Consider the following 23,747-nt stretch of genomic DNA (forward strand, 5'->3'; position numbering starts at 1 on the left):
GGACCAGGCGACACGTTATTGCCAATAGCGTAAAGACGTTCTTTCGTTATTTGTGACACACAAGTGTTCCCCGGGGTGCATTCTTTGAACTCGTTTTTCTTTGTATTCTGAGAACGGCATCCACACCAGCAACCACCAGCCGCCTTTCCATTTTATATTTCTCCCGAGATACCTTTCACGAACTGACAAAGGCCACCATCCAAACAAGCAATGCATGCCAAGTTTAAGTTGTGAAAACAACATGTCTGCTGTCTGTTGTAGGCCTACCCCTTTATGATCATCGCATACACATACCACAGAGCTTCACTTACTCTTTCACGTTTTGATCAAAACTCTTTAGCATGTATTTCCTGTAAAGTACCTTTATTTCAGGACAGTACAATCAAATTTGCTAACTTATTCAAGCAGCTTTGTATGTATCTGACCTGGCCTGGAAGTCGTGCCGTGCTGCATTCATGTTGCTGATGACGTCACCAACGTTGCCCACCACGGCAGCAAAGACGAAAACGCCGATGAGGAACGTCAGACCCGTGAAAATGTATTCCTGAAGATTTTGAAAAGAAAAAACCGAAGCTAATGTTTGAGAATACAGAATGCGTGGTTGTAATGAACAGTTTTGAGCAATACAATCAGTCATCACGAAAGCAGCAAAAAAATGAGGATTCATTTCAATCAATCAATCAATATGAGGCTTATATCGCGCGTATTCCGTGGGTACAGTTCTAAACGCAGGGATTTATTTTTTTATTTTTATTTTTATTTTTTTATTTTATGCAATTCATATCGCGCACATATTCAAGGCGCAGGGATTTATTTATGCCGTGTGAGATGGAATTTTTTTACACAATACATCACGCATTCACATCGGCCAGCAGATCGCAGCCATTTCGGCGCATATCCTACTTTTCACGGCCTATTATTCCAAGTCACACGGGTATTTTGGTGGACATTTTTATCTATGCCTACAATTTTGCCAGGAAAGACCCTTTTGTTAATCGTGGGATCTTTAACGTGCACACCCCAATGTAGTGTACACGAAGGGACCTCGGTTTTTCGTCTCATCCGAAAGACTAGCACTTGAACCCACCACCTAGGTTAGGAAAGGGGGGAGAAAATTGCTAACGCCCTGACCCAGGGTCGAACTCGCAACCTCTCGCTTCCGAGCGCAAGTGCGTTACCACTCGGCCACCCAGTCCCATTTCAGGCCAATCTTTTCATCAAAATTGTACGAAGGCACGATAAACAGTGTGAATGTGTTTATTATGACACCGGAAATTCTAAAGTGTGCCTGAGAGCACGATAATTGATGAAAGTAACACAGAAAGAAGGGCAACTCACCACATCGGTGGCGGGCCATGGTCGTTCCCCAATGGTGGTGAGTGTCATGGTGGACCAGTACATGGAGAAAATATATTTCCTGAAACACATTGGAGTTTACTGTGCATGAAAACTGAAGGCGCGAAACAGAGACACACACACTGAGGAACAAGCAGAGAGAAAAAGAGACACAGAGACAGACAAACACACACGCACACACACACACACACACACACACACACGGTTAACCGCAGGCGTGCATGCACCAACATAAACTCACGTACTCTCTCTCTCTCTCTCTCTCTCTCTCTCTCTCTCTCTCTCTCTCTCTTTCTCTCTCTCTCTCTCTCTCCTCTCTCTCTCTCTCTCTCTCTCTCTCTCTCTCTCTCTCTGTCTCTCTAATATAAATACATAGACCTGTACCTTTTAAATGAAGAATGCTCTGTGCTGTTTGGGTAAACCCAATCGTTGATTCCAAGCCCTTCATACTGCAACAAAGCATATTACCTGTATTATGTATATTACTCAGTGTGTGTTGTTGCAACAGTAACGTCACACGACAGGATTGCAAAAACACAAAATTCCAAGCAAGTAAATTCTCGTCTACCAAGGAGCGAGCATGTTTCAAAGTTTTCTGATAAGACTAAAGGCACATTTTACTTGGGGGGGGGGGGGGGGGGGGGATATACAGCTCCTCCTTCACCCCCACCCAACCAAGTGACATTGCCTTTGACTGAGACTAAATAATTGACCTTAGTTTGTATTTTGATCCGGTTTTTGCAAAGTTTGTGCATAATCATGCCTGGTGTATTCAATAGGATGATGCACACATGGCACTAATCATGCCAAGTACCTACCCGCGAAAGCAGATAGTAGAAACAGCCAGTCCAGTGGATGACGAGCCAGAGATAGAGCGAAAGCTTGAAAGCCCTCAGCAAGTTGGGGTTGTTGGTGTGACTGCACACAAAACACTACCACATCAAATTACCGACAAGAATACACTTCAGCAATGGTTAGTATCAAGTCAGAAAACGCTTGGGATAGATAAGAATTGGCACCGATCTGATTCAACTGCATCACTTTCGCTAAAAGACACCAAAAGACACAAAACTCCAAAAACAAATCATATCAGCTCTGCGTGTATGTTTTTTTCTCGGAATCACCGGGCACAAGAAAGCATACTAGTTGCGAATATTTTTGTCAGAGCTATTTTAAAAACAATCCATTCATTTAGTCGTTTCCTTTGAATTACCTTTCCTCTGTTTAATAGGTATTCTTAAGCTGAAAGGATACACTTTATTTTTTTAATTACTGCAAAATCGAAGACATCATAAACCCACCTATCAGTTTTCTCAAAGAACCTGGTCACGGATGGGTATTTCAACAGCCTCAGGAACCGCATGGCTGGTGATGCTGTGTAAAAAATATCCAATACAACATTAAAATACATTCTCTCTCTCACACGCTCTCTCTCTCTCTCTCTCTCTCTCTCTCTCTCTCTCTCTCTCTCTCTCTCTCTCTCTCTCTCTCTCTCTCTCTCTCTCTCTCTCTCTCTCTCTCTCTCCACAAATAGCAGTATCAAAAATCTAAAGCTGTTAAGTGACTTCATTAGCTTTTCGTGCTCGTCGAGAGCTCATTTGCTATGCTGATGTTGCGCCTCAACCCCCTTAAAAATTATAGCAATATTAGAATGTTAGAGTTACAGTTACACTGTTGAAATAAAGAAATCTTGAATCAAAAAATGATCAGTTATTTACCGCCATCGCCACCCCCCAAATTCCGGGAAAAGTTAACAAAACAAACGTAAAAGACAGACCATGCATGTTTAATTTCTACAAAAGTGAAAAACCTGTTTTGTATTTTTTCCACAGTTTCATGATGAATACTTACAGACTAACTCTGAGAAGGATGGTATCAGGGACAGTGGAAAGACCCCTGCAATGAAAACAAAACCTTGTAATGACAATAACACTTACACAGCACAGGTCTGTGTAGTAAAGCATTGCAATCTTATGTGTTTATACTGTTCTAGGGATCATTTTACTTTCACACATCACAAACACGTATACATTATTATGTAACAGGGATGTTTCTCGGTTTTCTTTGCCCAATTTTTCCAAATCGTCATAAAAGTTCCGGCAATTTTCGGAAATTTAACTCCTTGGCGTAACCTTTTCTCCACCATGAAAACATTTGGCAGTTCTGCTAAAATGACGGCAAAGTGTTCGGCGATTTCAAATAATTATAAGCGTTTCGCTGACTGCCCACACAAAACGACATCCTTGCCTAAAGGCCCGGTCACACAGCCCAAAAGTCGCGTAAACGCATGAATCACGCACGAAATTCGATCCTTACGCGATACATGGGCGATTTGCGCATTTCATCAGTTTGTCTGACGTGGAACCTCCGTAATTGTCCGCCGATGTTCGCCGGATCGGTGCTTTACGCGATTCCAGGTTTTGAGCAGCTCAAAACTCGGCTTCGCGTAAGAGTTTACGCAGTATTGCGCTGTTTTACGTAATTTCTGCGTAGTTTGCGTAGTTCTTACGCGAACAATGCGCAAAATATGCGTGGAATATCAGTGATCGTTCGCGAAAATGTTGTCGCTATCGCGTTCATCGACGACTTTCCACTGACGATTAGCGACTGTTGAAACGGGAATGCCAAGGCGCCGCGGTTGCATCAGTTTATATATATGCGCGGAACGGACGTGCGCGCTGCCGCGCATTCCTTGCGCAGTTCATGCGCGAATCATGCGCGATTCATACGCAGTTCATTAGTGATAGTGCGCAGATTCTACGTGGTTTTTCGTGGACCTTTGCGTGCCTATGCGCTGTAGTGCGTGGTTTGTTAGTGATTTTGGCGTGATCTTTCCGTAGTTCTTGCGCAATTCATCGGTGATTTTCATCGCGTTAATCAGCGAAAATGGTCAAATTCTTGACCGACAAGCACGCACAACCAAATTTTATGCGTGATTCATGCGTTTACGCGACTTTTGGGCTGTGTGCCCGGGCCTTAAAAAAATGCAGATTCCACAAGTATAAAAATACGATTTGTTAAAAATGAAGCTACACGTTTTGCTTTTGTTTTTCGTTACTTTCTTGGAATTTGTGTGTGTGTATCCATCACTGACTTTAATTTGAAAGAAACTACGCTTCTGTCCTCTCAGGTCACACGATTCTTTTCCCATGATGGAAAGACGTTAGTGTCTCAGTGTTTGTGCGCTTAGAAGAATTATAATAATAATCTCATTGACAGTAATTTCTCCACACTTCTGTTTCTATTACTTCCGTCACCTCAAAAATTCCCCAGAGAGGTACGTTGTTGCGGAGGACGTGAGGAATAGGAGAAGCATAGGGGAAGAATGAATGCAGTATCGATCAAGCTGTGTGCACAGAAGCAAGCATACAGGCAGGCTTACAGAGAGGAAGAAATGTCACGTGACCGACAGACCAAGTCATGCAAATAGTGTTGTTTATACGCAAGTTATAGTATGCACAAGTCAGGAACACAAATATTTAGCCATTCCGAATGCACGCAGGCAGACAAACTCAAATCGACAACTGAAATGCAGGGGTGTCGTTTGGGTCGGCCCTTCGGCCAATCGCCGATTTTTTTGTACTTTGGCCGAAACTTTCATGTCCCTATCGGCCAAATGTCCGAAGAGTAGGACCTATTCACCTAAATCGGCCAAAGTTTGTCCCGTTTTTTTGTATTGGTCAGGCTTTGATTGCTAAAACTGCTGCCGATGTACTTAGTCAACTGACTGACGTTTATTTCCTTCTCGAATACCAAAAACGAAACATCAATGTTTTGAACGGAAACCATTGCCAAAAAATATAATAGATGCCAGAGAGGGTTCCCTTGGACAAGGGAAACTACACTCTCAGCGTTTGCGTTCGCCGGTTCGCGATAGTTTATCAGGTCAGACTCGAAGCTAGCGGCAGGACGCAGCCAGGCTGTGATTGGCTAGTTATTATGACTATCGGTAAAACACTATCAAAACAAGCAGCAACATCATCCGCTCGCAACCTGCAACACCCTTCTTGACAAGTGCCCTATTGAATGTGATCGAAAAGAGGGTTGTAATCTAAACAAGAAGGGCAAAGCCCATACGACTCACATGCTTGACCTTGACCTTTACATGACCTTGACCTTCAGAGTCAAGGTCAAATAACTAAACCTAGCAATGACATCATACACTAAGAACTGCTTTACACATTTTTCCTACCAAAATACATGTGACCTTGACCCAAGGTCATCCAAGGTCATGCAAAACAAAGCTGTTAATTCAAGACATAGGAAGTACAATGGTGCTTATTGGCTCTTTCTACCATGAGATATGGTCACTTTTAGTGGTTCACTACCTTATTTAGGTCACATTTCATAAGGGTCAAAGTGACCTTGACCTTGATCATATGTGACCAAATGTGTCTCATGATGAAAGCATAACATGTGCCCCACATAATTTTTAAGTTTGAAACAGTTATCTTCCATAGTTCAGGGTCAAGGTCACTTCAAAATATGTATACAATCCAACTTTGAAGAGCTCCTGTGACCTTGACCTTGAAGCAAGGTAAACCAAACTGGTATCAAAAGATGGGGCTTACTTTGCCCTATATATCATATATAGGTGAGGTATTGAATCTCAAAAACTTCAGAGAAAATGGGAAAAATGTGAAAAATAGCTGTTTTTTAGACAACATTTATGGCCCCTGCGACCTTGACCTTGAAGCAAGGTCAAGATGCTATGTATGTTTTTTGGGGCCTTGTCATCATACACCATCTTGCCAAATTTGATACTGATAGACTGAATAGTGTCCAAGAAATATCCAACGTTAAAGTTTTCCGGCCGGCCGGCCGGCCGGCCGGACGGACGGACGGACGGACGGACGGACGGACGGACGGACGGACGACTCGGGTGAGTACATAGACTCACTTTTGCTTCGCATGTGAGTCAAAAAGGAACCGAAGAACATGATCAAATAGGGTTAGGGTTCAGGTCAACCGGAAAATACAGCCAATCACAGCCTGGCTGCGTACTGCCGCTAGCTTCACGTATCAGTCAGTCAGTGCTTTCGATTTGGATTTGAATAGCATGTCGCAACCAAAAAAGAAAAAAAACTAAATTGGCCAAGGTTTGCTACCCTTCGCCAAGGTAAGTGATTCCGGACAAAATGACAGGAACACCGCGAATGTGGACAGTGTCAGCGTGAGTGGTAGTATTGTTGTCGAGTCGATCGAAGCAGACGACATAGCAGACGATAGTCACCGCGAATCAAAATCTGCTGAGCCAGAGAATGAAAAGCGTCCTCCAAATCGTGGTTTCCAAGCAAAATGGCTCACCCTACACGGTTTTTTTTTATTGGTGTTTTACCAGTCATGTTTCCCAAGGCTTGTCAAGATTAGCACAAGATTGGAAGAGTTTTACTTTCAAGAAATTAAAGTTAAAGGTTTGAAAAAGTTTCAGAGAACTGGTGTCTGATGTAGTTAAATCAGCAAAGCTGATTGTTTCAGTTGCAGTAAGCAACATATAATCCAGGGGCGGATTAGGGGGGGGGGGGGTGTTACGGGGGTTCCGGACCCCCGCCCCCCCCAAAAAAAAAATTCTGTCTGTGATTTTTTTTTCTGTCTGTAAATAGGTAGTCAAAAGCCTCTTTCCCGAGTTGTCCCAAAGCCAGAGTTATCCCGTTTTGCTAAAGGTTCACAAATGATTTCTGGTGTAATTACGTACCGCATGTAATAAACAAGAAGGGCAAAGCCCATACGACTCACATGCTTGACCTCGACCTTTAGGGTAACGAAACCTAGCAATGACATCATACACTAAGAACTGCTTTACACATTTTTCCTACCAAAATACATGTGACCTTGACCCAAGGTCAAGGTCATCCAAGGTCATGCAACACAAAGCTGTTAATTCAAGACATAGGAAGTACAATGGTGCTTATTGGCTCTTTCTACCATGAGATATGGTCACTTTTAGTGGTTCACTACCTTATTTTGGTCACATTTCATAAGGGTCAAAGTGACCTTGACCTTGATCATATGTGACCAAATGTGTCTCATGATGAAAGCATAACATGTGCCCCACATAATTTTTAAGTTTGAAACAGTTATCTTCCATAGTTCAGGGTCAAGGTCACTTCAAAATATGTATACAATACAACTTTGAAGAGCTCCTGTGACCTTGACCTTGAAGCAAGGTAAACCAAACTGGTATCAAAAGATGGGGCTTACTTTGCCCTATATATCATATGTAGGTGAGGTATTCAATCTAAAAAACTTCAGAGAAAATGGGAAAAATATGAAAAATAGCTGTTTTTTAGGCAACATTTATGGCCCCTGCGAGCTTGACCTTGAAGCAAGGTCAAGATGCTATGTATGTTTTTTGGGGCCTTGTCATCATACACCATCTTGCCAAATTTGGTACTGATAGACTGAATAGTGTCCAAGAAATATCCAACGTTAAAGTTTTCCGGACGGACGGACGGACGACTCGGGTGAGTACATAGACTCACTTTTGCTTCGCATGTGAGTCAAAAACTGAATGAAACAAAAGTTTGAAGTCTTATCTTGGTTTCTGTGGTGATGGTTGTTTGTATGTGTTGAGCTAGAACAGATAACAACTCTCAAACCGAGGGCCCCGTGACCACCGGATGCCATTACGTCACGCTCTGTGGCATGTCATGCCTGACAGTATGCTCACACAATCTCAGAGTGCTTCGCGTTGTTTCATCGGTTGACCTAGAAATGATAACCAATTAAAAGCTTTGTTTCTCAGCTTCATTTACATGTAACAGTAAGCGGGATCGGACGTTGGCGAGAAAACGTGCAAAGCAAATGAAATATATGATATAATTTTTTGGAAGTTTTGCGATTTACAATCGATTTCAAAAGGATATTATCAGAAAGAAGAAGTATTCGACTAATTAATGCGGTATTTTTCTTGCCTAAACGTTATTTGTACGCCGAGCACTTTACGGGAGAAAAACGTAAACAAAGCCGTCTGTGCAACCCAGTCACCCTGAGCCGTGATGGCCGAAGCTTGTTCACGGCCCTGTCGAGCGACTGAAGACATCGCTGATTCTCGGCCTCGTCCATGCGAATCATGGAATCTCAAAGCTCTTGTTGGTGAGTACAGTTCTTAAGAATCCTGATTCATATTGTTTTTATCAGTTATAAATAAAATCTGTGCGGATACATGCGAGTAATGCCGATCGCATGTGCAGAGATCGGTCGTCCATTGATGGTGTTCATGTGTGTAAAATGGTAACTGTGGTTCTCAACAGATTTAATTAAATGTACGTTTCAAAGGAAGGATTGTTGAATGGGCAACTTTGACTGGGCTTTTAAATTCATGGTTTCTGAAGGTTTTGTGGTTGTAGCACCTAAATATAAGTGGAAAATCATGAAAAAACGAGGTCACGTGACCCGTGGCAAAATCAGCGGTTTTGTGTCGTCTGCTCGATGTCGTTTCAAGGTGTGCTTTGCATGCTGCAACGTTCTCCGGTATTTCGGGTTACAGTTGAGAATTGCCTTTGGCTTCCTTATAAAGAAACGATACCATTACATCAGTTATAACTAACAAGAGGCGAAGCCTTCAAGGCTCCCGTAAGAAATCGACAAACAGTAACACAAACTCAATCACTCCGTCACACACACAGTAAGCATAGACACAGTGCAAGAGTGGGAGACGCTAGATCTAGATCTGTCTGTCTGTAGCCTACTCTGCCGTGTGCTGAAACCGAGTAAGTCCACTGACGTTACTTCCGAGAAAAACGACTTTTACTGTTTGATAAAATGTCTCAAAAGTGATGATTATCTAGATCAAACCACCGAGATAATAAGATAAATAGCATTAATTTACGTTTAAAACCCGATTTTCATAATAATCTGATGGATGGTTTTGGTTTTGTTGGGCATTTTGTGGACTTACTTGGTTTTACCACTTTTCCCCCCAATATCAGATCTAACAAAAAATGCACAGATCTAAGCAAGCGGACTTAGAATATTTGGAAGAAGAAGTGTTGTCAAGAGAAATGACAAAACAGTGAAAATAACACTACGAATTTGCACAAGATGGAAAGAGAGAGAGAGAGAGGGGGGGGGGGGGGGAGACTAGACAGGGAGTGAGAGAGAGTGAGAGAGAGGAGAGAATGAGAGAGAGGAGACACAGCAGGGGCGGGGGGGGGGGGGGAGCGGGATGGAGGGAGAGAGAGAAATAATGGGAGGGAGGGAGATCTATAGAGATGGAAAGAGGGGTGGAGAGAGGGAGAAAGAGAGGGAGGGTGAGGGGGGGGAAGAGGAAGTGTGGGAGGGATGGAGGTAGGGAGAGAGAGAGGGGAGGGAGGGAGGGAAAGAGATAGTGGGATGGAGGGAGAGAGTGAGAGGAGGGAGGGAGTAAGAGAGGGGGAGGGAGATAGGGGGGGGGAGGAAGAGAGTAGGAGGGAGAGAGAGGGGGAAGGAGGGAGAGAAAGAGAGTGGGATGGAGGGACAGAGAGGAGGGAGAGAGAGGGAAGGAGGGAGGTAGAGAAAAGTCGATTGTTGGCGGTAGGGAGAGAGGGATGAGGAAAGAGAGCCACTCAAACCTCAAGATTGAGACTGAGAGTGTTGCTGCAGATCTGGATGACCTCCGACTTGTAGCTGTGGTGTGTGCTGTTGCCCTGGTCTTCGTCCGAATCAGCGGTCCATAAGTACACAGAGTTCCACAAGTATATCCAGCTCATTATCCACAGGATGGACAAGCAAGTTGCAGAATATCCAGCCTATTCTTCAGCTTTTTTTCTGTTTTCTTTTCATATTAACAAACTTACATTTTTCTCTGACACTTCAAGGGTTAATTTTGTACGAATGAATTCAAAAATATCTGCGTATACCAGAGTAATTTGCAACTCTAGCTGAACTTTATATTCAAGAACAAAGAAATGTAAGGAAAGAATTCTGTGATTCAGTGTTTGGTTATAGCACGAGCAATATATATTGTATTAATTGCTGATTTTTTGTAAGTATTTTATTGATGCATTATTTCAGTTGGACGGCAGATTCCAGCACTCTCCTGGACCCTCACTTTCTGGGCATCTTTGATGGGGAATTCGAACTGCAAGGAGACAAAGCAGCCCTGAAGGACAGTATCTACAACTTTGCCAGTCAGCACATCGAAGCAGTCCAGTGTACTCTACGGCAGCTGATGCCAGACATGTGCAGTGTATTGCGCAGGCAGTTGAATGACTTTCTGGAAGACGGTGTGTATGGTGGACAACCAGTTCCCTTCCCAGATGTCCTCAACCACTGCCCACTGACAAATCTGCTCGGTGAAAACATTTTCGGTGACCTGGGCTATGACATTAACAAGCGGCGCAATGCATCTGTCCACCAGAGGTCGTCAACAAATATGCTGAGCCACAACAGGACAACACTGTGGTTGAAGAAGAAACTGGAGACCCAGTCAAGCCATCTTCTTGCCTTCGCTCGAAGGAAAGGGAAGTCTTTGCGACACCGCAACCGCCAACAAGAGAAAGCGGTGTTGCTGCGACTGAGGCAGAGGCTCCTGGAAAACAAGGCAAAAAAGGCGGCAAAGGAGGCCAGACAGGCAGCAACCAAAACCGAGCTAATAAGAAAGCTGACGGCTGTTGGTGGCCCCTGTGTCATTGCAGAAGATGTTGATGCTCTGGTGATACGACTGAGAAGAGAAAAGAAATCAACCCTCTTGAACGCATTGAAGGACCAAATTCGATACCAGAAAACAGTATTGAATCAGAAGGGCTGCCTTCGACTCACTGGTAGCATTGAGGACCTGACAGCCAGCCTCAAGGCTCATCTGGGCGGCACTAACCTTCCAGCTCCAGATGAAGATTAGATGGGTAGCCTTGAAAAATTAAAATTTTCAAACCTGTTTTATTTCTTTGTCTGTGTATATGTGTTTACAGATCTGTCGATGCTAATCATTTTGATGTAAAGTTCATGTTGGTAGGACAGTTAAAAGCTGAAATATATCCTTTTAAAGATTTCGACGTGTTTGAACGGTAAAATTGGGCGATTTTCCCAATTATTTCTTACCCGTAAATTTTGGAAAAAAATTGAGCTACAAGTCTTAGATATGGAGAGGTAATCTGTTCAAAATTAGCTTCATATTTCTTGTTTTGGGTTCACAGTGAGGCTCCAAAGTTGACGATTTTTTATTCTTGAAAAAAGTGAGTTTAAAAGGCCTAAAATTGCACTTTTCAAATGTACATAACTACTAAACTAATTCACCTACAGAATGCAAATTTACATCACTGTGCTCAGGATAAAAAGATCTACAAGACCATGGAAGTTATAACCTTTAATTCTGGAGTTTGAAAAATCACTTTTGAGTACCTACTGTAAAGCCGGGGGAAGAGTTAATTGTTTAATTGTCACATGGCTTCCTTCTAACCATACTATATGTCGGGAGCAGATATCAGTGAAGTTAATTGCCATTATTTAATACTAACGTTAAAAGAAATAATGAGTGGTTGCTGACACCAGTTGATCATGCTTAAAATCAAGGATAAGCCACAAATTGTTTATAAAATAGCTAAAATTCTTCAGTTTCAGGGGGGCTTTGCCCCCCAGACCCCCCAACAAGAACCTGGACCCCAGGTTGTACCCCCCCCCCCCCTCCTCTGGCTTAACTGCTCCGCCCCTGTAATCTGTGTTCCTAAGACAATGATTGTATGTATTGGTGTTCCCCTCTTGAGTCTTGTGCTTCAATGTTGCGGTGACTTTGTATGACTATGAGCCAAAATAGTAGCCGAAAATTTTCCAAGATGTCCAAAAGCTTTCTGACAGTTTCGGCCAAATGTCCCAACATGAAAATGTCTAGCAACACCCCTGAAATGGAGATGCAGACGACACTCAGACCATACTCGTCTCAAGAGACAGCTTACACCCGGCTACAATAAATGATAGGTGAAGCTTATAGGTCCCCAAAGGCTGACCCCGGAATCAATTACACGGAATAAAGTGCATCATGTTTTCAACTGGAAAGAGGGCACGAAAGTGGGCTTTCTAGCATGTTTGGCAGCCACATTGACAGACAGAGAAATGCCAGTGCGGTTTTCTGTGACTAGCGCCGTTAGAAGAGCGGACAGAGAGACAGACAGGCAAACAGACATACAAACAGCAAAGTAGATAGAAACAAGAAGGGCAAAGCCCATACGACTCACATGCTTGACCTTGACCTCTACATGACCTTGACCTTCAGGGTCAATGTCAAATAACTAAACCTAGCAATGACATCATACACTAAGAACTGCTTTACACATTTTTCCTACCAAAATACATGTGACCTTGACCCAAGGTCAAGGTCATCCAAGGTCATGCAACACAAAGCTGTTAATTCAAGACATAGGAAGTACAATGGTGCTTATTGGCTCTTTCTACCATGAGATATGGTCACTTTTAGTGGTTCACTACCTTATTTTGGTCACATTTCATAAGGGTCAAAGTGACCTTGACCTTGATCATATGTGACCAAATGTGTCTCATGATGAAAGCATAACATGTGCCCCACATAATTTTTAAGTTTGAAACAGTTATCTTCCATAGTTCAGGGTCAAGGTCACTTCAAAATATGTATACAATACAACTTTGAAGAGCTCCTGTGACCTTGACGCAAGGTAAACTAAACTGGTATCAAAAGATGGGGCTTACTTTGCCCTATATATCAAATATAGGTGAGGTATTGAATCTCAAAAACTTCAGAGAAAATGGGAAAAATGTGAAAAATAGCTGTTTTTTAGGCAACATTTATGGCCCCTGCGACCTTGACCTTGAAGCAAGGTCAAGATGCTATGTATGTTTTTTGGGGCCTTGTCCTCATACACCATCTTGCCAAATTTGGTACTGATAGACTGAATAGTGTCCAAGAAATATCCAACGTTAAAGTTTTCCGGACGTCCGGACGGACGGACGTCCGGACGGACGGACGGACGGACGGACGGACGGACGACTCGGGTGAGTACATAGACTCACTTTTGCTTCGCATGTGAGTCAAAAAACCACCCATGGACTGAATAAGGAAGAATATCGTTTGTTCTGTTTTGAACTAAAATAGTGTCCAACGTATTACTACGAGTGCCACTGGAACAGACAGACAGACAAACAGACAGCCAGATAGACTGTCTCGCATTGCGCGATATACCACGACCACTGGACGTACAAACCACAAACACACACACACACACACACACACACACACACACACACACACACACACACACAGAGCGTCTTTCAGACCGATGGGTGATTGCAACCCCCTGGAAAAAGCATGTACCTTGCTTTGAGTGTTTGGTTTTTTTTACTAGTTTTAGCACCAAAACAATGCTGCTCTTAACCCTCAAAACAAGGCCCAGAATGCACCAGATTGCACAGATTTTAACCGTTTTTCAAACATTTTCCGGGGGAGCATGCCCCCGGACCCCCCTAGTTCGCGCGCCTGCAAAGCAGGCGCGCGCTTGTGGCTTCGCCATTTCGCTGATTTGCCCCCCCAAAAAAGGGGGAACCCCCCCCCCCCCCCCTTACAACTCATTTGGTCCGGCCCTGAGCGTTATCGCACAGCCACAAGAGAACTTTGACACATAACAGGACAGACAAACAGACAGACACACAGATCCACAGACACAGAAGCAAGACCACTATACTGACTCCCGCCCTGAGCACAACCACAATAGACAAACATAAACCAAAAGAACAGAAAAGAGGGCATTTAAAGAACCGAACAGATCCACAAATATGCAACCGAGGCCGCTGTACTGACTGGAGAAAACGTAGAGCATCGTGGAGAGAGGCATGACCGACAGCACGTCCAAAACGAAGCGAGGCTTGTTGCGATAGTGACGCATCGTTTCTGGAAGTGACTTCACCTAAAACATAGAGAGAGGAAACAATACGCTTTGGCAATTTGCAACTCTACGTCGTTCACATTATGCACGCACTGATGGACAGCTTGGGGACAGTTTGCATTTATATTGTCTATCTACATAATCAAATAAGAAAAACACACTGATGTATGTAGACACACACCCACACACCCACACCCACACACACTCACAAACAAACAAACACACACACACACACACACACACACATACTCACAAACACACACACAAACACTTAGCAAGAGACAGACAGACAGACAAATCGAGAGAGACAGGCAGGAAGACGGACGGACAGACACAGAACAGGCTGTTATCCACGACAACTCACTAGACAGCCGTCTTCATGGTAGGCCGTGCGGGACTGGATAGCAACGTCCATCAGATAAATGGCATCGCACACAATGTCGAGCACACGAAAGATTTTTTGTGCCGCATCCTGCAACACAAGTACAGTGTGGAACAATTACAAATGCACCAGGCCTATTTGTGAAAAGGTTACATCGTCAGAAGATTAATACATTCTGGTCTTTATATGCTTGTGTTCTCACACATCATGGAGGCTCGTGTTTGTGAAAAAGAAAAAGGCGCAAGCAGATGATTCGGAAAAGAAGACAGACAATAACGACGACGCCGACGATGATTAATAACAAGGCGATTGAAGTGCTGACAGGGATGCGGATGACTTAGATGATAACAATGCCGAGATGATGAGGAGATGATGAAAGATGAAGATGAGATGAGAACCGCGATGATGACGGTCATAAGGGGGATGACGTTAAACAAAACAATGATGATGATGATGATGATGATGATGATGATGATGATGATGATGATGATGACGATGATGATGATTTTGACCATGACGACGACAATGCAAGTTTGCGCCTTTTGACTTACGTTATCTCTCATGTCCTCGAAGGCCACCCTGAGTATGATGACGATCCAATTGTAGATCACTGCCACAGTCACCAATGCCTGTTCATACAAAAACACACGCACGTGACATTGTATGTAATCACGCGCGTAATGAGTTGACGAGGAAGCTTTGCACCAAGTCAATCGACTTATTCTGTTACAAAGGAAAAGGCAGAATGGAAACACTTCATGGAGAAAATGATAAGGAGGAGGAGGATCGGCGGACGGTGGGTGAAGAGAAGAGAGAACGGGTTGTTCTGCTGTTGTTGTTTTTGTTGTTGTAGTGTTGTTGTTGTTGTTTTAGAGAGAGAGAGAGAGAGAAAGAGAGAGAGAAAGAGAGAGGGGGGGCCGAAAGAGAGTATGCGTGTGCGTGCGTGCGTGCGTGCGTGCATGCGTGGCGTGGCGTGCGCGCGTAAGTGCGTACGGTGCGAGCGAGTGTGCGTGTCTGTCCGACCGTCTAATAATAATAATAATAATAATAATAAGAACATTTATATAGCGCTAAATCAAAAACTTTCGTTAAAAAGGCTTGCTCTAAGCGCTTGACATCTAAACTAAAACGTCATTCACACTCTTTACAATGATGTACAAGAACTTCATGTCGCACTCTTTCATTCAGTATATCACCATTCACACAGTTGTTATTCTGTACAAGACAATAAGTTAGTCTAACATTTAGAATGTTCATAAGATGAAAACCAGACTGATTAAAACAACTGCTTAGTGCTAACAAAGCATGAATCTTAATGATAACGTAATACATGTTTAACTGTTAAGACCATATAAAAACCTATATGCTAAAATAACTTCGAACTTTTAAGAACTTCTTATAAGATACACAGCACATCTAGATAAACACCAGAATGATAAAACAAAAGGCAACTCGTTAAAACTATTAAATGCATCAATGTCTAAAACACGAAAGACTCAAATATAAGATACACAATTCTCTAGAATTGTTTATTAAAACTGAAACCGACCTGCTCAAAGTAAACCATACCCACCCCCTCCCTACCCACCCCAACCCTCCTCCTACACTAAATACTAATTATTTCTACTCTTAACTTCCCAACTACACGTTATCCATAAACTATGCACAGGAACATGTGTGTCAGCATTATGTGGCACCGACATGACTTGTGCATATCTAGCTTACAGCTAAGGGTTAAAGTTAAAGGACTACTGCAGTGAAAAATTATATTTATACTAATTTAAAACAAAAGACAAAAATAACAAGCTGAATAGAGATGGAACCGTTACAGAACAGGATGGCAAAATGTTGCGACTTTAGGAGTTGTGTTTCTGGAAGAGGTGAGTTTTGAGTGCTCGCTTGAATGACTGTACTGACTGAGAGTGGCGAATGTGAGAGGGGAGAGAGTTCCATTGAGTAGATGCGCAAAATGCAAAAGTGCGTTGTCCGTATGCTTTTGATTTTGTGTGGGGGATGACTAGGGTGCGGCTATCAGAAGAGGAGCGGAGTTGTCTAGCAGGAGTGTATACAGTGAGAAGTTCAGAGAAATAAGCAGGAGACGAGGCAGAGAAGAAGTGAAAGCAGAGAGTGGACAGTTTGTATTCAATGCGGGCTTGGATGGGTAACCAGTGGAGTGTGCGGCGAAGTGGTGTGACATGATCTTTTTTTCGTGCTTTGAGGATCAGGCGTGCTGCAGAATTTTGAACTTTCTGTAGTTTGTGCAGGAGGTAGAGTGGACAGCCAGAGAGAAGAGAGTTACAGTAGTCAAGTTTAGAAAGAACAAGAGAGCAGACTAGAGTGTTTGTAGTTTGAACGGACAGAGTATGGCGGATGGTTGCGATCTTGCGGAGTTCAAAGTATGCGGACCTACAGATGTTGGAGATGTGCTTGTTGAGTGTCATGTCTGAGGAGATGGTGAAGCCGAGGGTTTTAGCTGAAGAAGAGAAAGAGATGTCGGTATTGCCTACTTGGACAGACGAAGGTTGAGAATTTGGGAACTTAGTGGACTTTTTCATGCACAGAAGTGCCTCTGTCTTATCATCATTTAGTTTTAACTTATTTTCTACCATCCATGACTTAACATCTAAGATACAGGTCTGAATGGTCTGGATGGCGGCATGTGTCTCAGCGGGGGAACTAGGCTTATACAACTGGGTATCATCAGCAAAAGACTGGTTTGAAACGGAATGATTTTGAATGAGGGCAGACAAGGGTTTGGTATACATAATGAAGAGGACGGGGCCAAGTACAGAGCCTTGAGGGACACCGAAAACAAGGGGGGCTGGGGCTGATCTCTGGCCATCGACAAGCACAGCCTGAGTTCTATCCGTAAGGTAGGACTCAAACCATGCCAGCGCTGGACCAGAGATGCCATACAAGGTCTGGAGCCTGCTCAGCAGTGTGACATGATCTATTGTGTCAAACGCTGCCGAGAGGTCCAGTAGGGTGAGCACAGACACATCACCACCATCCAGAGCAGACAGAATGTCGTTGGTCACCTTGAGCAGTCTCAGTACAGTGAGAAGGACGGTATGCTGACTGAGAATGTGAGATCAGATCATGAGTGTTCAAATACACTAACAGCTGCTTTAAAACTACTTTCTCAATGATCTTTGACAAAAATGAAAGGTTAGAAACAGGGCGGTAGTTCTTTAAGACATTTACATCGAGATTGGATTTCTTAAGGAGCGGTTTCACAAGTGCAGTTTTGAACAATGATGGAAAAACACCAGACAACAGGCTATCATTAACAATCTGGGTGAGAACAGGCAACAGAAGATCAAGGTTTTCAACAAGTAATGGTGTGGGCAATGCATCAAGTGGACAAGTTGTAGGTTTGAATTTCAAAATAATCTCTCTAAGGTCCTTCTCACTGACTTTCTGGAATGCTAAAAACGTACAGGCAGGGGAAGCATCAACATGAGTGGGTGCAGCAGAATTAACAGCTAGCGTGTCAAGTTCTGATCTAATATCAGCTACTTTCTGGATGAAAAAATCACTAAAAACATCAGGCAGCTCACTAACAGGAAATACAGTGGGGAGTGGGGACACCTTAGTGCGGCCAGTCAAGCGGTTGCAAATATCAAACAGTTTCTTGCTAGAAGAACAAGTGGCAATCTGAGTCTGCAGAAAAAGTGTCTTAGCGGAGTGTACGATCTTGGTTACAACGTTCTTGGTGTAGTTAAAAATCTGCTTATGTACAGTGAGACCCGTCTGAAGGCACTTGCGCTCGGCACGCCTACGCTCACACTTTGCATCACGCAGTTCCTCACTAATAGCAGGATACCACGGTGCTGACTTGGACGGACGGACACGGCGACGCAAACTGGGAGCATGGACATCTAGAGCGGCACGGAGTACAACTTCAAGCTGATCAGCTGTAAGAGAAGGGGACAGCGCAGTCTGCAGCTCTTCCCTGAAACTATCTTTGTCCATCGTACGCAGACAACGGACAGAAGTGAAAACAGGGGGTGGGGTGGGGGGCCTAGTCATCAGATCGAACAAAACACAAAAATGATCTGAAGATAAAACATGAGAAACAGTTACAGACTGAACAATGTGGTCATCAGGCCTATGCATAACCCAGTCAAGGATGTGGTTCTTCTTGTGTGTTGGTTGACTGACAGACTGTGTGTACTGAAAAACATCTAACAAGTCTAACATCTTGACAGTGGACGGGTTACAGTCATCAAAATGAACATTGATATCACCAATCAAAACAGGGGTTCCAGACAACGTGTTGCAGTGATCAAGCAGATTATGAAAATCTGAGAAAAACATAGTGTCAGTGAGTTTATTCTTTGCGTTGGGGGGTGGTCTGTAGATGCAGAATAACTGAACGGGTTTTTGATGAAGCGCCAATGTCTAATTGTCTCTTCCTGTCCCTCTCTATCCCTGTCCGTCCTACCGTCCCTTATTCCAGCGTCGCGGACGACGCTGGTATCTGCGGTCGGGAAGACTTTCCACGAATTTGCCACAGGGCGCCGCCATGTTTTCTGTGCTCGACTGCGAGCAGACCACAGGCACATTACACCCAAAATTCTTGTAGGCATACACAGACGCAACATAGCATATACAGACAATAACACCCACAACACTTCAACTGCATATGAAAGGAATAAAAATAAATCCGCAAATCAGTCGCGCACAATACACCAGTTAGAAAAACAAGGAGTACCAAAGCGGCGTGCAGAAACTAAACTGACTCGGAGACTGAGAAGAAACATTTATCACACGATGTGGATAGCAAACATTAAAATAAAACAGATATAAGTCAAGCAAAAAATAAACACAAATATCGAAAACACAATAAACAAAGGTAAAGAAAACAAAAAGAGATGCTTGCCGACAGTCAGTGTGTGTGTGCGTGGTTTGCCGTGTGCGTCAGCGGGGTGTGTGTGTGTGTGTGTGTGTGTGTGTGTGTGTGTGTGTGTGTGTGTGTGTGTGTGTGCGTGCGCGTGCATGCGTGCGTAGGCTACGTTCTTGCGTGTGTGCGTTCGAATGAGAAAGAAGAGAGAGAGAGGATTGAACAATGAGGTCACGTTCTCTGTCACATGAATACATATACACACACTGAAGGCTACTTCGGACACGAACACTTGCCAACAACTGTGGTTGGACATGCTTTTGAAATGTAATATTTTTTCGACATGATTTCTGGACATACGAATCCCGCTGTGTTGCCTACTGATGTTGCGAATGATGAAGGTTTTGAGTTGACTGACCTTGAGGAGGGATTGCATCAGGCGTTTATCGTCTCAAAATATATCCTTGCTACTTTTCAGGAGTCAACTATTGCCATTCATGGTAACTTGGATAGTCAATGTTTTTATTTGTTTGATTCCCATCAAAGAAACAGAAATGGTAACCATTCTTCAAATGGCGCTGCAGTTTTGATGTCATCAAGTTAATTCCTTTGCAGAATTGATTGATTTTCTCAAAAGCCATTATCAATGTGTTTATCAATTAACACCTGTTCATTTCTGTCCAACTGCAATGCAAACTCAATGTGGAGGAAACAAGGATTCATTACAAACAAGTCATCCCTGTACATCAACAGATTTATGTACCTCAATCAATACTGCTAGTATGAGTGACAGGAATCTAAAAGAAAAAACAACCAAACGCAAATGTACTACTACTTCTACGACTCGTTTGAATGTAAAACAGAAATGTAACACTATCTGTGACAATGACGGTTCTACGACTCGTTTGAAGGACAGTATAGATCGAACCTTAACCCACAACTACGACAATTTGTGTCAGACTTTTTTGAACAGGAAAATATGCCTCTGTTCAACAGTAACCAAAACATGGAAGATGTTTTTGAAACTTTACAGAAATGTAACACTAGCCTATCTGTGACAATGTTGCTTTTGAATTGAACCCACATTTGTTGAACAGGAGAGAATGTTCCTGTTCAACAGTGCCCAAAACACTGAATCTGACGTTTTTGAATCTTTTCTGTCATCTAACTGAATCTGACGTTTTTGAATCTTTTCTGTCATCTAACCCAATTGCTCATGACTTCATCGATCTTGAACATGCCTACTTTTCAAAGAAAGACAGACAAAAGCGAAATCTGCATGTTAGCCATCTGCCTGAAATGGTCAATGCACTTTTGTAAAATTGTCACAGCTGTTATGCACTTTTGTGAAATGGTCAGTGCTGTTGTGCACTTATGCAAAACTTGGTGCTGTGCTGTTAACATTTGAACAAAATGCATTTTGTTCAAATGTTTAGTGCAACTTGCTACTATATAATCGCTGTATGCGCTTTGTGGTAATAATGCACTGTTGTGAAAAGTTTGCGCTAAATGTTGGCACTATGCATCATTGTTGGAGCACCCTCCTGTAGATGCACCATGCTGAAAAATGTACTTATGAATCAAGCATTGACTGAAATAAACAATTTATATATCCAGCACAACATGCAATTCATTAACTTTTGACCCTAACCTTTAACACTTCCCAAAATAAATCTTTGGTGGACATTGCATCGACGCTGTTCATTTTGAATGAACATTTTTCTTGGTCAGTATGTGTTTGGCCAGTCACCCTTTGCAATAACCCAATGCTGGCAAATGTGCCTACCATCCAATAGTAGGCCGCTCTGCTGGCAGGGTCGACGAACATGTCAGGGATGTTGCACCAACAGGAATCGATCTGCAGACAAGAGACAATGCGTCGTAATAACATCCATTTTTCCCGTCTAGCGTGACACTTGGCCGTCTAATGCAGTTAGATTGCTTTCTCATCCCTGTAAATCTTGAATTTGAACGAGGAGAACAAAAAGCAGGACAATAAAAAGGGTGGGGTGGGGGGAGTGGGATTGGGGTTGTAATGGGGATGGGTGACTGAAAGTTGAGGGGGAGCCGGGAAGCCCGACTCTGAGTCTGAGATGTTGGGTTGTAATGGGGATGGGTGACTGAAAGTTGAGGGGGAGCCGGGAAGCCCGACTCTGAGTCTGAGATGTTGGGTTGTAGGAAGGGATGGGGAGAGGCGGGGGTCAGAATGCAACAGCATTGTATGGCAATCGTCGATTCGATCCGTTAAATGTACATTTCATGTCAAGGAAAAGATGTCTTGGTTTCTTAGTGTTGTTGTTTTTTTTAGTGGCGCTGACCCTCGCGCGCATTGCATTGTTTAATAGTAGTCGTGTTTTTATTTTAAGGATATACATTTTAAAAACACACACACACACACACACACACACACACACACACACACACACACACACACACACACACACACATGTATATCACAAATCAGCTCCTCATCCCGCTATCACTGCCACCAACCATACCACAAGTACACAATGATTATGGAATCACAAATCATCCAGATCACCTGCGCACGACGCTTCTGTTCGCTCTTGTTCCTGCCCGATCTTTGCACTCGCCCTGAGGCTGTCGTGGTGGCGGACAAGACATCCAGATCCCCCTCCCTGGGCCCCGCCCTCCTGGTGCCCCCTGGCTGACTGCGTTCACCATCTGACCGTCCATCCCTCACCTCGCTAGCCATTCCAGACAGACCCAGCCTTCGAGAAAACAAGAAGAGCAAAAGCTCATACGACTCCCCTTCGTTATACGTAACATGAATCAAAAGCAAATGTTCTGCTGCTCTGGCTCAATAAGCGTTCAAGAGATAGATACTTTCCGACCCCATTGACGACCTTGAAATGTGATCGTGACCTTGAAATTTGACCACGACCAATCAGACTTGGGTCATGTCCGAACGGTCTAAGTTCTAACGCTGCTCCTGACAAAGATTTGTTTCAGATAAGTAAGTCACGAATATGTACTGATTTGAGTTAAGCGCACAATGATGTTATGACTAGAATTGATGAGACAGTCAGTAATGCAGGTCGAGAAGAACACAACATTTGTAGCTACTAAAACTCAAGATAAAGTCAGGTTACAGTGTGTATCAACCTTCGGAAGATTTAGCTTTTTTACACAGTTATCCATATCCCGAACTGGAACAGCGTGATTCATTCTCATGCTGAAGCTTACTGTTCCTCTTACCAGAGTGCGACACATTTGTTTTAAACTGTCAGTCAACTCAAGGGCAAAAAAAGTAAATAAAGTATTTTCTCTTCAGATCATACAATGAGGTGTCGGTACTTTGTGCACTGTAGGTAACCAAGACTGCAACGTCATTTAGTCGATCGTTAAATACAAAGCTTGTCGAACCAAGATACAAGGACGGGCTGTTTCACACAAGGTTTGGATAGAGTCTTCCTTTTGTTGAACGCCTTTGGTCCGCTGTTACGCCCCATTTTGTCGCATCGGCCCATTTTGACGTATTACGATAAAATGGGCCACCCTCATGCCCCATTTTATCGCACATTGCCCATATTGTCGCACCTGCGACAAAATGGGCCGCGAGTGTAGATATTTTGATGTTTAGATCAGGAAGGTCAGTCCCGTTTTCTTACTCGCATCAGCATAAAAAAACACCTGGTTCCTGTGTGTGAGTGGGTATGTGTATACTTGTGAGGGAGGCGATGCTTTACCACGTGCACCGGGAATGGGCTTTTTGGACGTAACGTGCATGGGAATGGGGAAATTCTCGTAGCGTGCACCGTGCACAAAGGTCCGGCGTGCACCGTGCATGGAGCTTTTTCGTAACGTGCACCGTGGATCGCCGTGCATGGCGCTTTTGGCCTCAACGTGCACGTGCACAGACCCTCCTCCCCCCATGGTGACCCTCACTTGTGTGTGTATACATTTTTTGAGTGTCTCCCCATCTGTCTTCCAGTCTGCCTGTCTGTCTGTCTGTCTGTCCGATCGTCCGTCTATTTCAAACTTGTTCACACGATAGTTCTAAGATGTTAGAGATTTTTAGAAGGGGTCAACGGGGACATGTTTCTGTCTGTCTGTCTGCATGTCTGTCTGTCTGTCTGTCTTTCTGTCTGCCTATCTGTCAGTTACCATATTTCCATCACGAAGGTTGTGTGATATTGGATAGATTTGGATGAAATGTCCAGGGTCACCACCATAAGCTTGAGCTTGTTGATGATCCGTAACATGTATCATGTTCAAATGCATATGAATTGTTGAATAAACACTGTTTAAACCAAATGTCTGGCGACATTACCTACAATTTCGAGTGTCTCTCCAATAATGCCTCAATTTCGTG

The 23,747-nt window shown here is 43.4% G+C and overlaps 1 protein-coding gene across 1 annotated transcript in view; it reads right to left on the reverse strand.

Annotated features, from left to right (window-relative positions):
- LOC138952968 (uncharacterized) overlaps positions 1-22,138 on the reverse strand; it is a 35,128-nt gene extending 12,990 nt beyond the window's left edge. Inside the window, exons 1-11 of the mRNA XM_070324731.1 lie at positions 21,954-22,138; positions 21,198-21,269; positions 15,117-15,194; positions 14,548-14,655; positions 14,099-14,204; positions 3,208-3,252; positions 2,658-2,730; positions 2,175-2,274; positions 1,741-1,805; positions 1,339-1,417; positions 426-544 (exon numbers count right to left, since the gene is read on the reverse strand). Coding sequence (XP_070180832.1) covers positions 426-544; positions 1,339-1,417; positions 1,741-1,805; positions 2,175-2,274; positions 2,658-2,730; positions 3,208-3,252; positions 14,099-14,204; positions 14,548-14,655; positions 15,117-15,194; positions 21,198-21,269; positions 21,954-22,127 — 1,019 coding nt within the window. The 5' untranslated portion in view covers positions 22,128-22,138. The remainder of the gene's footprint in view (positions 1-425; positions 545-1,338; positions 1,418-1,740; positions 1,806-2,174; positions 2,275-2,657; positions 2,731-3,207; positions 3,253-14,098; positions 14,205-14,547; positions 14,656-15,116; positions 15,195-21,197; positions 21,270-21,953) is intronic.
- Between the last annotated feature and the right edge of the window lie 1,609 nt (positions 22,139-23,747).

This window comes from Littorina saxatilis, linkage group LG17, assembly GCF_037325665.1.
Source record: "Littorina saxatilis isolate snail1 linkage group LG17, US_GU_Lsax_2.0, whole genome shotgun sequence".
Lineage (NCBI taxonomy): Eukaryota > Metazoa > Mollusca > Gastropoda > Littorinimorpha > Littorinidae > Littorina > Littorina saxatilis.